The sequence below is a fragment of the Drosophila yakuba genome, chromosome 3R (assembly GCF_016746365.2).
Source record: "Drosophila yakuba strain Tai18E2 chromosome 3R, Prin_Dyak_Tai18E2_2.1, whole genome shotgun sequence".
Taxonomy (NCBI): Eukaryota; Metazoa; Arthropoda; class Insecta; order Diptera; family Drosophilidae; genus Drosophila; species Drosophila yakuba.
Genome location: NC_052530.2, coordinates 24,645,751 through 24,660,570, shown reverse-complemented (window position 1 = coordinate 24,660,570; position 14,820 = coordinate 24,645,751). Strand labels below are relative to the sequence as shown.

At 42.0% G+C, this 14,820-nt stretch overlaps 3 protein-coding genes across 5 annotated transcripts in view; 2 read left to right on the top strand and 1 right to left on the bottom strand.

Annotated features, from left to right (window-relative positions):
• Nucleotides 1-14,820, bottom strand: part of LOC6538227 (leucine-rich repeats and immunoglobulin-like domains protein 1) — a 127,334-nt gene that overhangs the window by 66,778 nt on the left and 45,736 nt on the right. The window lies entirely within an intron of this gene.
• Nucleotides 8,875-11,933, top strand: LOC6538220 (odorant receptor 98a). Its single transcript, XM_039375144.1, has 2 exons — nt 8,875-11,320; nt 11,381-11,933. The coding sequence occupies exons 1-2, from the start codon at nt 10,560-10,562 to the stop codon at nt 11,862-11,864; spliced, it is 1,245 nt and encodes a 414-aa protein (XP_039231078.1). The 5' UTR covers nt 8,875-10,559; the 3' UTR covers nt 11,865-11,933.
• Nucleotides 12,404-14,457, top strand: LOC6538219 (odorant receptor 98a). The gene is made up of 3 exons (XM_002098710.3): nt 12,404-13,274; nt 13,333-13,690; nt 13,749-14,457. Exons 1-3 carry the CDS (start codon nt 12,514-12,516, stop codon nt 13,815-13,817), a joined length of 1,188 nt encoding a protein of 395 aa, XP_002098746.2. The 5' UTR covers nt 12,404-12,513; the 3' UTR covers nt 13,818-14,457.

Sequence of the window (14,820 nt, the reverse complement as noted above, 5' to 3'; positions counted from 1 at the left end):
CAGCATAGAGGCGACCTAGAGCGAGATACCCTGGTACACTCGAAATAAAACAGGACTTTTATCAATATATGCATACCAAAAAATAGCATTGATTTGGTAATGCACTAAGCAGTTCTCAAAGATCTGGAAAGATTTGAAATACATAAAACTCAACAACTATTTGTTAGATACTTTTTATACCCCACCATTTATGAGTGCTTTGATTTGAGCCAAACCAAAGTGTAAATTATTTGTTGTATGCACAAAAAAAAAAAACACTTTTTTCAGTGCACATACGAACATTCGTATATATTCGAGTCTTCAGTGACGTTTTTTCCACAGGCGAATAAAACTCAAGCAGAGCGTAAAAAAATATAAACGACGGCAGAGGCAGGCCGGCAGGCAAAAAAACAAAATGCCAACGCAGGACAAGCTGCCAAATTAACAGAAATTTGGATCCAAGCCCGAACTTTTAGTCTCCGCAGGATAGTGCACAGGAGCAGGACTTTGGCCCCCTTAACTCCTGCTCACTCCACTCCACTGGCAGTGACAGCAAGCCAACTGAAATAATCCCGAAAAATATTGTGTGCGCATTTTGGATTTGTTGTCTTTGATTTGGCGCGGTTTTTTTCACCATATCCCCGTGTGTGTGAAACTCGCCAGCGTTTTGTTTTTTTCTTTTGCATTTCCATTACAATCTCTATACTTAACATGTTTTGGCAGTTGCACTGGCTGAAACCAGCAAAATGGAGTACATGAGGCCGAATGAATGCCGGCGATGCCAATATGGGGCTCATAAACAATTCTATTAAAATAAATGTAGCATATTTATAAGGAACCGGAGTCGTCGTCGCCGTCGTCGTCGCACAAAGTGAAAGGAAAAGCAACTTAAATGCTTTATAAATCGACTCGAATTTGTTTTCCTTTCGGCCAAAGACTGTGGCCAGATAGCCAGGATAGGTAGCAAAAAACAAGCGAAGCAACAAATTTTTGATGATGAAAGCCATCGCAAAAAATATTGATAAAGAAGGCCCAGAAGAAAGATGATTGATTTTATGTGTTTGGACCAGGCCGAAAAACCAAAAAAAGACGACAGCAAAAAATAAAGGAGCAGCCGGGGAAAATGATGATGACGAGCAGACGAGCAATGGTCAAGAAGCTTGGACAGGAAATACGCAAAAATACACAAGGATATTACGTACCCAAAGCAATACGAATATACGGCTTTTATGTGCAGGACACAAGGATAAGAGTTCAAGTATCCTGGCTTCCAAAAAAAAAAGCCACCAAATGAAAATCGAAAAACCAGGCCACAAAAGCAACAACCGGAACCACACGCAAAAGAGTTAAGAGTCGGGTGCGTATGAGAAAATTTGTGTATTTGCCATAAAATAATTTATCAATTGGAAAATTTCTACGCAGACTGAGAGTGGTGGTGGGGTGACGAGAGTCCTGAATGGAGTAAGGAGACCCAAAGGGCGGAACTCGAGAATGTAAGGGAAAAAGGCCCAAGTATTTTGCTATCGCCACCCTTCATCTCGTCCTTGGAGCATGCATACTCTTCTATATATGTATGTGAGTATGTGTGTGTGTGTGTGTGCGTTTGAGGGTAAAATTATGACAGGAGGAAATAAAAAAGCATAAATTTATTACCGAGCCGAGGACGATGACTACTAAAACTTGGCCACAGGCCCGTGGGGAGCACTCGCTGGAAAGTAAAGATCATAAATAATCGAAAGGGCGACAATATTGGCGCAGGACAATGACAATGAGGGGGGCACTGTGACGTTTTGTGGAGCATATAAATAACCGTCGATACGTTTCGTTTCGATTCGAATAGATTCGACTTGAATTAAGGTGGTTGAAAAGTGGCAGGCAGGGGTGCAGACAGACGGGGAAGCGAATCCAGAATAATTGCACAACAATTTGCCGTAACAAGGATATCAAATTTGCACAAGTTGAAACCGAAGCGCAGACCGCGACAGCGACAACAACAGCAAAAGCAACAGCGAAACAAAATAAAAAGGATAACGAGCACAATAAAAGAAATGAAATCGTAGCCCCCGAAACAGTTGCTAATTGGACAAAGCAACCGAAAAATGAAATCCGAGCAACAAGAGGATATACGCGCCAAGGATTCCCGACCGTCGTGTGTGACCCAAAAGCCAAATCCCACTGCCAGATCCTTTTGGACCCACTCCACTGCCAGCGCTATTCAAATGCACAACAAAAAGAAAAGGGAACCAACCAAAAAAAAAAAAAATAACCGAAATGAAATAAAAGAGATTGGCTTAGTTAGGTCTAATTTCTCGGGCAGACAAAGTGCTTAAAAAATAATTACACGCCGGCAATCAGCAAGTTGCGCTGGCTCAGGAAACCGGAAACGACGGACACGCGACGTCATCCGTTCGTCTGTCCGTCCGTTAGTCTGTCCGTTCGCCTGTCCGTCCGTTTGTGTAACCTTCTGGCGGTGCTGGTCCACATTTGGTGGTGCAGGATGGCGGTGCGACTCGTTAGCAATTGACCGCTTGCTGGCACGTCAAATTCAATTTAGTTGCCGGGCCCCCGAAAACGCCATGCCGCAAATTCGCCAACTTACAAGTAATTAGGCAGCTCAACTGCAGCTGACCACGCCCACCCGCCCACAAGGCGACCAAAGGCTATCCGCACACAGACTCACACACACACGATAGCACACACACAGCGAAAACAAGGACACTCAGGACACGCGTCGTCAGCTGCTTTGCGTGGCTGCTTGATTGTCATCGCCACTGTGGAATGTGGATGCAACTGTATGTGTGTAAGTACAGAGAGAACAATTCCTTGAACATTCAACTGTCTGTATCAGAAAAATATCTTAAAACGATATTAGTGCAGAAGTAATACATTAAACTTTTGTGAAAAATGCAATGATTCAAGTCTCGCTAAATTATTCTTTTCAATCATGTAATGGGAGCAATTAGTGTTTTTTTTTTTTTGGAGCAGTGTAATTATATTTGTAGATGCTGCTGCAGTTTCAGTTGTCGTTGGCTAATTGCACATTGTTCAGAGACGGTTGCTGGCAGCTAGAAAGCGTTAGCTTTCTTTGCCGCACTCCGTTGCCTTTTTACGTGTTTGACATGCACTTCAGCCGGGGTAATTACCAATTTGCGGCGCCAATTTGGCTACCCATATCCGCCAACGCCGACTCAGGCTGGCAAAATTTAATTAGTTTGCCATCCAAATGCTCTGACACAGTATCTGCCATCTCTCTCGTTCGGTAGTCAACGCAAATGACACTTTTGCAACAAGGACAAGGAACTGAACAAAAAAAAAATCTGAAACGGGAGTTAAGGACATTCGATGGCCGCAGGCGTCGCGCAATTATGAGCAATCGCAGCGATCCCTTTGACCCTTTTGTAATCTCTTTAATGGCAGGGCATTGACGATGGCCACAGGACTGAAGGGAAAACGTGAAAAAGGCAACAGCAGTAACAACAGGTGAAATACACGCATTTCGGGCCCAGTTTAATTTACTTCAAGTGGCCGTCAATTAATTTAATTTAAGCCTTTCGCACAAACCATGATTACACTTTGACACTTTGACAACGCAAAGCTTTTGACCCAGAGATGAATACATCAGTAGCTGATATCTATAGCAACAGTACAGCAGTACAAGAGTAGCGAAAAGGTAGCAAAGTGTTTGCCTGCTCGATAAGCGGGCCAAAGGTTGCTAGGTTGCCAGGACAATCCGGGTCGCATTTATCTTTCGACCAGCTGAAGTTAAACTTTAATTAAACCGACCTCGTCCTGACGCATAAATGTCGATGCACATGCTCTGCGAATTATGCAAAATTTTTCGACAGTCGCATAGAGTAAAGTAGACTAGGTACTTGTACACAAACACGGACTTACACTGAGCACATTAACTAGCAGCTGTAATTTGAAGTTTTATGTGTGCTTAGTCTTTAAACTAAATATCTCATAATTGTATAAATAATGTTTTTTAAACGAAATTCATGTATTTCTTTAAAATATTAATTTGCTTTATATTCAACCCATCGATTTCCACCAAAGAATTAGACAATTTGATTTTCCCTCTGTGCAGCAGGACGAAGAGCAGCTGCTGCAGCTGTATTCGATTTCAAGGACACTCGATGGGGCAGCTGCCCTATCCCCATGCTCATGCTCATCCGCATCCTCATCGGTGTCCGGATGCCGACTGCTGGTAGCCGGAAGAGCTCTTCACAGTTTATAGCTCCAAGTGGCCGTTGGCAAGTGCAAGTGGAAATTCTTGAGCGCACTCGGCTCTTCAACTGATTACGGTTTGTTTTCCATGCAAGCAACACTCTGGATCGCATCGAGGACTGCCGCCCCCCGGCAAGGATAACGGACAGGATATGAGAGTATGTGTGTGTGTGTGTGGAGAGATAATGCGCTGAAATGATTAAGTTGACACACTGGCAAACAATCGAAATAGGCTTTTTAATTGGCCCCCGGTAATCGGAAAGCCACCGGAAGGTTAATGAAAATTTGATTAAACAACTAATTGATTAGCGGTCTAGCGTGCGAGGGCATTGATTTTTACTTGGCGAGAGAGAGGATGGTATTTTTAATTTGATTAAACTCAAGACGCTGCAAATATTTAACGCTAATTAAACTCGACAACCAACAGAAGCCATTCAATGGACATGCCAAGGACTAATTAAGATTTTGTCAATTACTTATGGCGAGTGCCACGCCCAGTGAAAGAAGGAGAGAGAAGGAAAAGTAGAAGGTCCTGACGCAGCAAACTGCACGCTTCACTGTATCCTGTATCCTGTGTGTGTGTCTCTATACGGCTCTGTATGTGTGAGTGAGTGTGGTTGTATGCAATCATTAAAATTAATTTATTGGTTTCATTAACTCGACTGCCGAGTCTTTAGCAGCTCGGAGCACATTAGGCGCTTCTATGTCCGCCGATATCCCCCACCGTTAGCTGAAAGCAAAGCTGCAGCATTTCCCTTCTTTCCTGTTCCAGGTCCATGGTCCTTGGTCCTTGGTCCCTCTGCCGGTCGTCCTTTCGAAGCCAAATGACACTCTGACGACATTTTGTTTCATTTTGTGCGGCAGCCAAGCCAAAATCCGTTGAAAGCATAAGCCAGAAAATAGAGGCAGCGGGATTGAGCTGAGGAAACAGCTCGCTCCTTTCACCATTCTCCTCTTTGCCCCCCAAAGTCTTCGCGCTTGGCTGACCAACAATGAAAATATAATGTCGTCGGGCCATCTAACGCCCCAATCCCACCCACCACATTTCCAGGCCCTTATTGTCGGGGCAAAAAAAAAAAAAAAGAATGGCGCTAAATGAAAATGAACTAGAAATAATCATCATTAGGCACGGAGGCCACCTTTATGAACTTTGGCAACAAGTACGTACTTATGCTTTAAATTCAACCCACCACGAAAGTTTCTACCGCCAACTAACTAACTTGGACAATCCTCTCTTTTCGGCGAGAAGGGGAAATGGAAGCCAACGTATTGAGTTTCATGCCTAAATTGAATTATTTCTCGCGAGCCAAACAATGGCAAACTTTACCGGCGATATGAGTGTTGTGCAAATAGTTTATCCCCACTTCTGCGAATGATGAGTCACACATGGCAATGGCACTGGCAAAATATTTTGGTTGTAAGGCAACTTTGATTTCAACAACTTTTGTGAGATCAAATGTAAGCAAATTATAAATAAGCAGGTGATAGATATGTAAGGTATAGCTGAATGAAAACTGCACCCCTCGCCCACTGATTACAAGCAATTCCCTGGACTTCGCACGCCCCTTTTCCCGCAGTGCACATATAACGGGAGCTGTCAGGCAGCCGTCTATATATCTAAGCAGCTCACAACTATCACCACCCAGCTGCAGTGGCAGTTGTGCCCCTTATAAAGTGCACCCGCTTGATGCATTGCACTTTGGCGTGTTGCTGACGCCGCGGGCGAGCTGCGAATGCCGCAGTGCATTTGGCAAATAAGAAAAATTGCATAAATTTCATTAAACTCGAAATGTCAAGCAACTGTCGGGTGTGAAAACACACCTCCCCGGCAGCGTCGCAGTCGCAGTAGCAATCGCAGCCCTTTTAACCCCTCGCTGGCGGCGGGGGTGTGTTTTTGGCCCCCGGCGCTATATCAACGATGTGGCTGTCTGGGCGACGGCCTGGCAATATTAAAAATTGTGCACCAAAATCCCCAAAGTAATTTATTAAGATGCCTCATGATGTTTCCACGTTCTACGTTCTGTGTTTTATGTATTTTTTTTTTTTTTTATTATTTACGCGCCGCTGACTTCACGCCATTAAAAAACACGGCGCAACCTACATAGCGAAACCATTTTATATGCAAAAGTTCATTGGATTCGAGCTTTGTGCTAGCCTGAAAGGACTCCAAGAATGTGGTGGGGAAAAAGGAGCTCAAGGAGGAGTAGAAAACCGAGATGAAGCCGTAGATATGAAGAGCAAGCCAAGTGGCCAACTAATGCATCTGCAGAGCTGCTCCCGGCTGGAGCGCATCCATCGTTAGTCCGGATGACATTTATATGAGCTTCTGGCCGGGTCTTAGCCGTTTTTGGCTTTGATTGCAATTCGCAGTTTTTGTGGCCAAGAAATTGTCATAAATTACTTTGCATTGCCGTTTGTTCCGTTTTGAGTATATATGTGTGTGTGTGCCTGCGTGTGTGTATTTGAAAATCGTAAATCAAAAGGGGGGTGAGAGAACAAGAAGGAGGAGAAGAAGTAGAAGGAGAAAGTAGGAAATCTTTGCCACACTGCGTATGTGTGATATTTCATAGGCGTGTCATGAATTCTAATTACCTTCTGGCCATAGAAAGCAATTGCCATTTCTACGCTCGATTCATAAATTTCATTTTTAAATTGCTTTTCAAACTTTTTACACGCCGCACACACATTTTACTATCACCTACATATGCATATGCATATGCGGCAGTTGAAATATTAAATTCCACTGCGCCAGCAAAAAGAGCATAAAATAAACAGAATTATTTAAAAAATTAGTAGATAATGTGAATAATTAAATTTCAACAAATGCATAGCAACATGATAGCATGCAAATTTAATACGAATTACAATAATAATAATAATCATCATAGTTCCTTTTTTCTTCCATTGAATATTTAAATGCTTCCTTTGTTGCTCCGCGCATTTTGTTTTCCCGCTCCTTCCGTTCATTTCCCAACCATTTCCCTACAATTTTCCATTCATTCGACTGACCATTCAGTGCTAGCGATTCATTTTAGTGTTTCCATGTTAACGTCATAATCTGCGTTATGCAGTTTAGCGTATCAATTACCGCATCGCAGCAAAAACTGGCATGTGAATAAAATATATTGCCTCGCTGTGCGTCGCTCATCAGCGAATGATATTTACTACAGATAGCAGCGAACAAATAGTGAATAAATGCACTCCAATCGAGAGTCTCGACTTTATTCCGCCATTGCAATTTTTTTAAATACACATTTTGTAGTAACGCTTCTCAATAGGTATTCGTTATTCGCCTGTTAAGCTCGAGATCTGGGAAGCTGATTCATTTATTGGCCATTTTTTTTTTTAGGACGTTTGCCATAATTGCTATACAACATATAATACTTCCGCGTCATAATAACCCCAACTTGTATACCCTACTACACAGCATGCCGTGGATGAATTAAAAACAAAATATTTCCTGCCCATCTACCAAATAAATTTACAATTTTTCGCAAATAAAAACAGCATTTGCCTTGGCCGTATGAATAAAGAATGTAAATCTGCCAAATCAAAAATTGATTTGAATGGGCATGCGGTAAGTACAGTTGAATGGGGAGAATGAATGGCGAGGTGAATGGTGAATAATTGAAAGTGGGCATTGGTCAATGGTACCACGTTGATGACATGAAAAATTCATTAAACGCGTCAGGCCACAAAAAGGGGGCAACCACAATGGGTGCGGTCCTTCGTACTAGATTGCAATTGCAAATGGCCAAAAACGAGCCATTTTAATGGAAGCACTGCGGCGGTAAACGGTGGGGTAAACGGGCATTAGAAATCTCAAATTTCACGAAAATTCAATTTCAAACAGAGCGCACAAGGAGCACAAGCCGATGGCTCAAATTAGCAAAATGCGGTTGCCAGCAGTCCGGCAAATATTTGCCTCATTTTCTGCATTCCGCATTCTGCATTCGTCCAGCGGCATTGGTTTAGTTAATAAATTAGTAAAATGTTCCCGGTGACAATGTTGTTGGTCGAGCGGTTGTCAAACGGCCGGCGCACGCCGTTGGCCTGTGATAATACAATTTTTACAGCATTTTCCACGCATTTTTGCCTTTTATGAGCGACAGCTGCAATAATAATAATAATTATAATAGGAGCTGCAGAAACAGCAAAGGCAGCACTAGTCACTCTATACAACATCATCATCACCATCATCGGGAGCAACTAAAAATATGTTAGACAAGCGCCAACATTAGCAAAGTGTTTGTAAAATATGCCAGCAACTCGATTTTCCTGCTTGTTGCAGTGAGCTCAACGCTCTGCCCCCGCCCCTCCACCGTCCACCGCCCACATTTCCATTCCAGCATTCAAAATATTTTGCGAATAGCCTAAAACATACATATATGCGGCTACATGGGCATGTGGATATATGTACAAATATTCGTATACACACACGCCATTGTTGAGGTCGACGCTTTGCAGGCCGTCGCTTTTGACGTTGCAATAAATTTTCACGTTTATTTATTATTGCGCCGCACGTCACTGATAATTAAAAATAAATCAATTTTTAATGGCTCTGGCTGGCGGACTAAACCGAGGCCCATAACTCGGCTCTTTCGGATGAGTGGACTCTCGTTATGAGGTTGTGCTGCACAAAAACCAATTAGCACACGTTTAGGATAAAAAGAAAAAAAAAAATGTAATAAGGTGCCCGCCAGTCAAATCTATAGATACAGTAGGCGTAGGCATAGAATGCTGAACACGTAGGCAAAAACACACTCGCTTTTAAGCAAATCAGTTTATGATCCAGAAACAATACTTCATCAGGCGGCGCCTTTCACTTAGCCAACTCGCATGTACGCACGCACATATGGCCCAAATGGCCCAAACAATAAAGCTCAGATCAAGAAGAGCGTAGAACAAAAAAAATAAAAAAAAAATAAATACACCAAACAGATGGAAAATGTTGATGCGTCACGTTGTTGCAATCATTAGAGGAATAGGGGCAGAGTGTGTTTGGAATCAGCAAACGTGGCTCATATACGCTGTATATGCCGCTCAAATGGTTAACAATTGTCCCGGCCAATTGCCACGGCCTATTGAATGGCTGGCGAAGTCAGTTTAATCAACTTGCGAAGATGCAGCCAAAACATGATTGGTGTGTTCGCCTTTAATTATGCAGTCAACTCTTTGCGGGGTTTATTTGAATGTCAGCCATTTTATGGTCCTCGCATCAGCATCAGCGTAGCGCCCTCTGGCGGCAGTAAATCTAATAACATAAGCCTCGCTTTTCCAGCTCCCAACTTTATACGCAATATGTGGAAAAGTCAGAGACCTTGTTATTTATATGCACGCATAAATATCAGGGCCCAGCGTCTGACCACAGTTGACTTGGAAACCGCAGAAAATGGCATAAAAGTCAACATGTTGAACAGAGCCTGCAAAAAATATAGCCACATATAGTGTGCGAGTGTGCGAGTGTGCGTGTGTGCGAGAGACTTTTCATATCTGGCCGGGCTATAAAGTATAAATTACAGGCAAATGTGTAACGCACAGTGTAAGGCAACAGTCCGCACGCACAACTAACTAACAACTATTAAGCCTCTGTGTGTGTTCCACTGTCTTTCTGCCTCTGACTCTGCCTTTGACTCTTACTCTGAATCTGACTTCGTCTCCGGGTGAAATACGGCCATAAGACATCGGGCATAATCAACATGCGTGGCACTGTGTGCGGTTTACACATGCGCCATGCCATTTTTCCGGTGATTAAGTGTTGATAAGTCTATAAATTAACTCGAACACACGCGTCTGCCGACAATGCCAGTCAGACAGACAATAGACTGGGAAATCGCAGGACTCCTCGGCCTTGGTAGTTGTGCAGCATGGCCCACATGTCGGCTACGCAATGTGTAGCCACACATACATAGGTATATATATGATAAAAGCACATAGACATATATTAATCATGCGGCAAAGACATTTACATCTGTATGGCCGGCCAGAGCTGAATGTCCGATTGCGGGTAAAACTGTTGCCTACTTAATGATATGGAATACCCTGGGGGGGAAAAAGTGTGGAAAGCAAAACAAATTAGAAATTCAAGCTGGGCAGCGTATTGCAGGTGATTACAGTATCAGCAATTCAACAAAATAACATCCTTTGTTGCGGTCACAAAGAACTACAAGTTCAGCAACCGATAGTTAGGCAATAATTGATTATTGTGCGTAGCCAGTGGGAATCGTGGGAACGTTTTGCCTAAGAGTCTTATGGGAAAAATAAAATAAATTGCAATCGCCTTTCAATATAAAAGCGCTTGTCGAGCATTCTTCAGCAGTTTATGTCAGATTGGTAGACAGACAAGTAAAGCAATGTTGTTTAGGTACTTGCGAAAACCCATCCCAAAGGATTTACTGACTTCGCCAGACGCATTGCGCTACTTTGAGTATGGCATGTATTGGATGGGATGGTTGGCTCCTGCAAAGAACAAGTTGTTGTACCACATAATAGCTGGCATACTTATGGCCTGGTGCACTGCCTATCTGCCCATTGGAATTATCATTACTTGTGTTAAGGACATCAATACCTTCAATCCCAGCGAACTCCTAACTGTTCTGCAGCTCTTTTTCAACTCGGTCGGTACACCCATTAAGGTCTTGTTCTGTAAGATGCATTTTTGGCGATTTCTTAAAGCACGTAATCTGCTGGGCGAAATGGACAAACGATGCACTGATATTGCGGAACGCATTGTGGTCCATCGATGGGTGGTTCGCTGCAATGGGGCTTACCTCATCTATCAGTGCTTTTATATATCCTACATTTTATTCACTTTCCTATCGGCCGCCATTTCGGAAGTGCCGCCATGGCGCATCTACAATCCATTTGTCGATTGGCGCGAAAGTAGACAAAACTTCTGGAAGTCAATCCTCAATGAGATGCTGCTCATGATGTTTTCCGTCTCACAAGCTCTTTTGACCGACTTTTATCCGCTTATCTATGGATTCATGTTGAGAGCCCATATCCAACTACTAAAGCAAAGGGTCGAAAAATTGTGCTCGAATCCCGAAAAAAACGATGAAGAAAATCAGGAAGATTTGGTTGAATGTATCAAAGATCACCAACTGATCCAAGAGTAAATATAACGATTTATGGTAGGAAAAAAGATATTTTTAAATGCTTGCCATTATTTCAGATTTGCCAAGTTGATACATCCAATCATCGCCCGCACTATCTTTACACAATTCCTTCTCATTGGCGTTTCTTTGGGCTTGTCCATAATAAATGTGGTTTTCTTTGCAGACTTTTGGGCTGGTTTGGCTACAGTTGTTTATATCAATGGACTGATGATCCAAACGTTTCCGTTCTGTTTTGTCTGTGATCTCATTAAGTCGGACTGTGCTCATCTCGAGATGGCCATATTTCACTCCAATTGGCTTAACACCAGCCGGAGATACAAACTTTCACTGATTTTCTTCTTGCAGAACTGCCAAAACCCGATTGCATTTACAGCTGGCTCAGTTTTCCCGATATCCACCAGTTCAAATATTCAGGTATTAAATAAAATACCTTTCCCAGCTTTAAAACAATTTAATTTTTTTCAGGTGGCTAAGTTGGCTTTTTCGGTGGTTACTTTTGTCAACCATCTAAACATTACTGAACGATTAGCAAAAAATTAGAACATAAGACATATAATGGCAGCAATGATATTGTAGAAATTATAAAATTAATAGTTTTATTCATTATACTCTAAGAACATCACATTTAATTGTTAAAATTAGAAAATATTAGTCCTGTTGAATAAAAATAAAAGCCAAACTAGTTGAAATCAAAGACCGAAAAAAAGAATCTGTCTCTCAATGGGAAGTTTTAAAAAAATTTGACTATGCAACTTTTTTTAAGGCCGGAAACTACTACTATTTACTCATAAATTCATGGTCCCTTTTGTTATATGGAAATCAACATTCTAAGCAGCTTTAATATGGATATGAAATCTTTAATCCCAGTAATCTATAATCAATGTTTTACCGCACTTTGCCTACTCTTTCGGACCACCTTTCAAGTTCACATATGGTGTGTGCTTAGGACTATAGGAGATAATTACAGCCTTAGAAATTCCAAATTTTCAGTGATTACCCCAGATTACAGGGTTCAAAAACAAAATATGATTTTGGTAGCCATTGCAAATCAAATTTGCATTTTAGATGAAGCACTTTTTATTTTGGGTGTGTTTTGGGTAAAAACATAGACAATTGGTAGTATAAATACAGTAGGTCTAAAATAACCCCCAACAGTTTAGAACAGACATCGAGACCGAGAAGTGCAACAATGTTGTTCAACTATCTGCGAAAACCGAATCCGAAGAACCTCTTGGGCTCTCCAGACGCATTTAGATACTTCGAATATGCAATGTTTTGCATGGGATGGAAAAGTCCAGCAACCTATAAGATTCTTTACTACATAACATCCAGTTTGCTTTTCGCTTGGTGTGCAGTATACTTGCCCATCGGAATCATCATTAGTTGCAAAAAGGATATAAACACTTTCACGCCGAATGAACTGCTGACAGTTTTGCAATTATTTTTCAATTCAGTGGGAATGCCATTCAAGGTTATATTCTTCAATGTGTATATTTCGGGATTTTACAAGGCCAAAAAGCTACTGAGCGAAATGGACAAACGTTGCACTACTATGAAGGAGCGAGTGGAGGTGCATCGAAGTGTGGTCTCTTGCAACAAAGCCTACCTTATTTACCAGTTCATCTATACCGCCTACACTATTTCCACTTTTCTATCGGCCGCCCTAAGTGGAAAGTTGCCATGGCGCATCTATAATCCGTTTGTTGATTGGCGAGCAAGTCGTTCCAGTTTTTGGAACGCTGCCCTCAACGAGACAGCACTCATGCTATTTGCTGTGACCCAAACCCTAATGAGCGACATATATCCACTGCTATATGGTTTGATCCTGAGAGTTCACATCAAACTTTTGCGCCTGAGGGTGGAGAAACTTTGCACTGAGCCCGGAAAAAGCGATGCTGAAAACGAGCAAGATTTGATTAAGTGCATCAAGGATCATAAGCTTATTTTTGAGTAGCTAAAAACAGCCATAATTTCAAAGAACAATTTGTATAAGAATATTTATTTTCAGGTATGCTGCAGCAATACGACCAGCGATCTCATGCACAATCTTAATCCAATTCCTATTGATTGGAATTTGCCTTGGCCTTTCCATGATCAATTTGCTCTTCTTTTCGGACATCTGGACAGGATTGGCCACAGTGGCCTATATTAATGGTCTAATGGTGCAGACATTTCCATTTTGCTTTGTGTGTGATCTGCTCAGAACGGATTGTGAACTTCTGGTTTCGGCCATATTCCATTCCAACTGGATTCATTCTAGTCGCAGTTACAAATCCACACTGATTTATTTCCTGAAGAACTCCCAAAAATCAATTGCTTTTACAGCCGGCTCTGTTTTTCCCATCTCCACACGATCGAATATTAAGGTAAATTTCTTAAAGTTTTACAAATTAAAAGCATTATTAGTTTATTTGTATTTCTCAGGTGGCTAAGCTGGCGTTTTCGGTGGTTACCTTTGTCAATCAACTGAACCTGGCTGACAGATTGACATAGAAATAATTATTGCACAAAGTAAAGAATCCAATAGTAATTTGCAGCATTGCAGAAAATAACTCTGTCAAATTTAGTGCGCTATTAGTTTAATTATTTTCCATTAATTCTTTTCCTTGGGCCAAATAAAAAATTCCTTTCCCAGCTACTTCTGTGGTCACTGCTGCAAGCCAAAATTCCGGAAGCTGACAAGTTGAAGGGGGATTAGAAGCAACTACCAACATAAGTGACCTAAGTACACATGCACTCTGCTTAGCTCTAAAATCAATTTGGCCTAACCGCAAAAGGAAACATATACAGATAACAACAACGGCTTTCAAATTTTGTGGCCTGTCTGTAGGAGAAAGTTTGGGGGGGTGTGGAAAAACAAGTAAATAAACAAGCAAATAAACAGTGAGGCCAAAAGACGCTGGGGCAGATGGTAAAGTCAATTAAAATTCAGGAAAATTAATTGCTTAAAATACGCATAGAATTGATTTACAAATTCGCCAAGGACATCGTAAACAAGAAATCTGTTTTAATTGCGGTTGCGCCTTGGGCAAGGACTCCAGACTTTAAACTCTAAACGCCGCCCCCCCCATCTCCCTGAAAATCCATTCCTTCCTTCATTCCTTCAGCAGCGAGTTCAAAGTCTAGCCGCTAGCGAAAATGTTCCTGGGCCGTCTTTGATGTGCAGCGCAGAGCAGAGTCGGTCGTCGGTTTGGAAAACTGTCTGGAGATGAAGCCACGGCGGATTCAACGAGATTTACATAAACCAAAAATGGAGGCCAAGGCAAAAGGCAACGAAACGGGCTACGAAATGCAGAGCGCTCATATTTAATGGGCACCGCAGCAAAAAGGCCTGCGGAAAATTAATTTGCATTTTTACCCCCTCCTCCCGCCCCCGCCACAAAACAACGTGCTGGCATACATTTGCAATTGAGTTTGTACATAGTTTCATGGCGCACGGCAAGTTTTCGGCAACACAAGTTTTCACTTGCCCAATTCACTGGGGCATTTGAGGTGG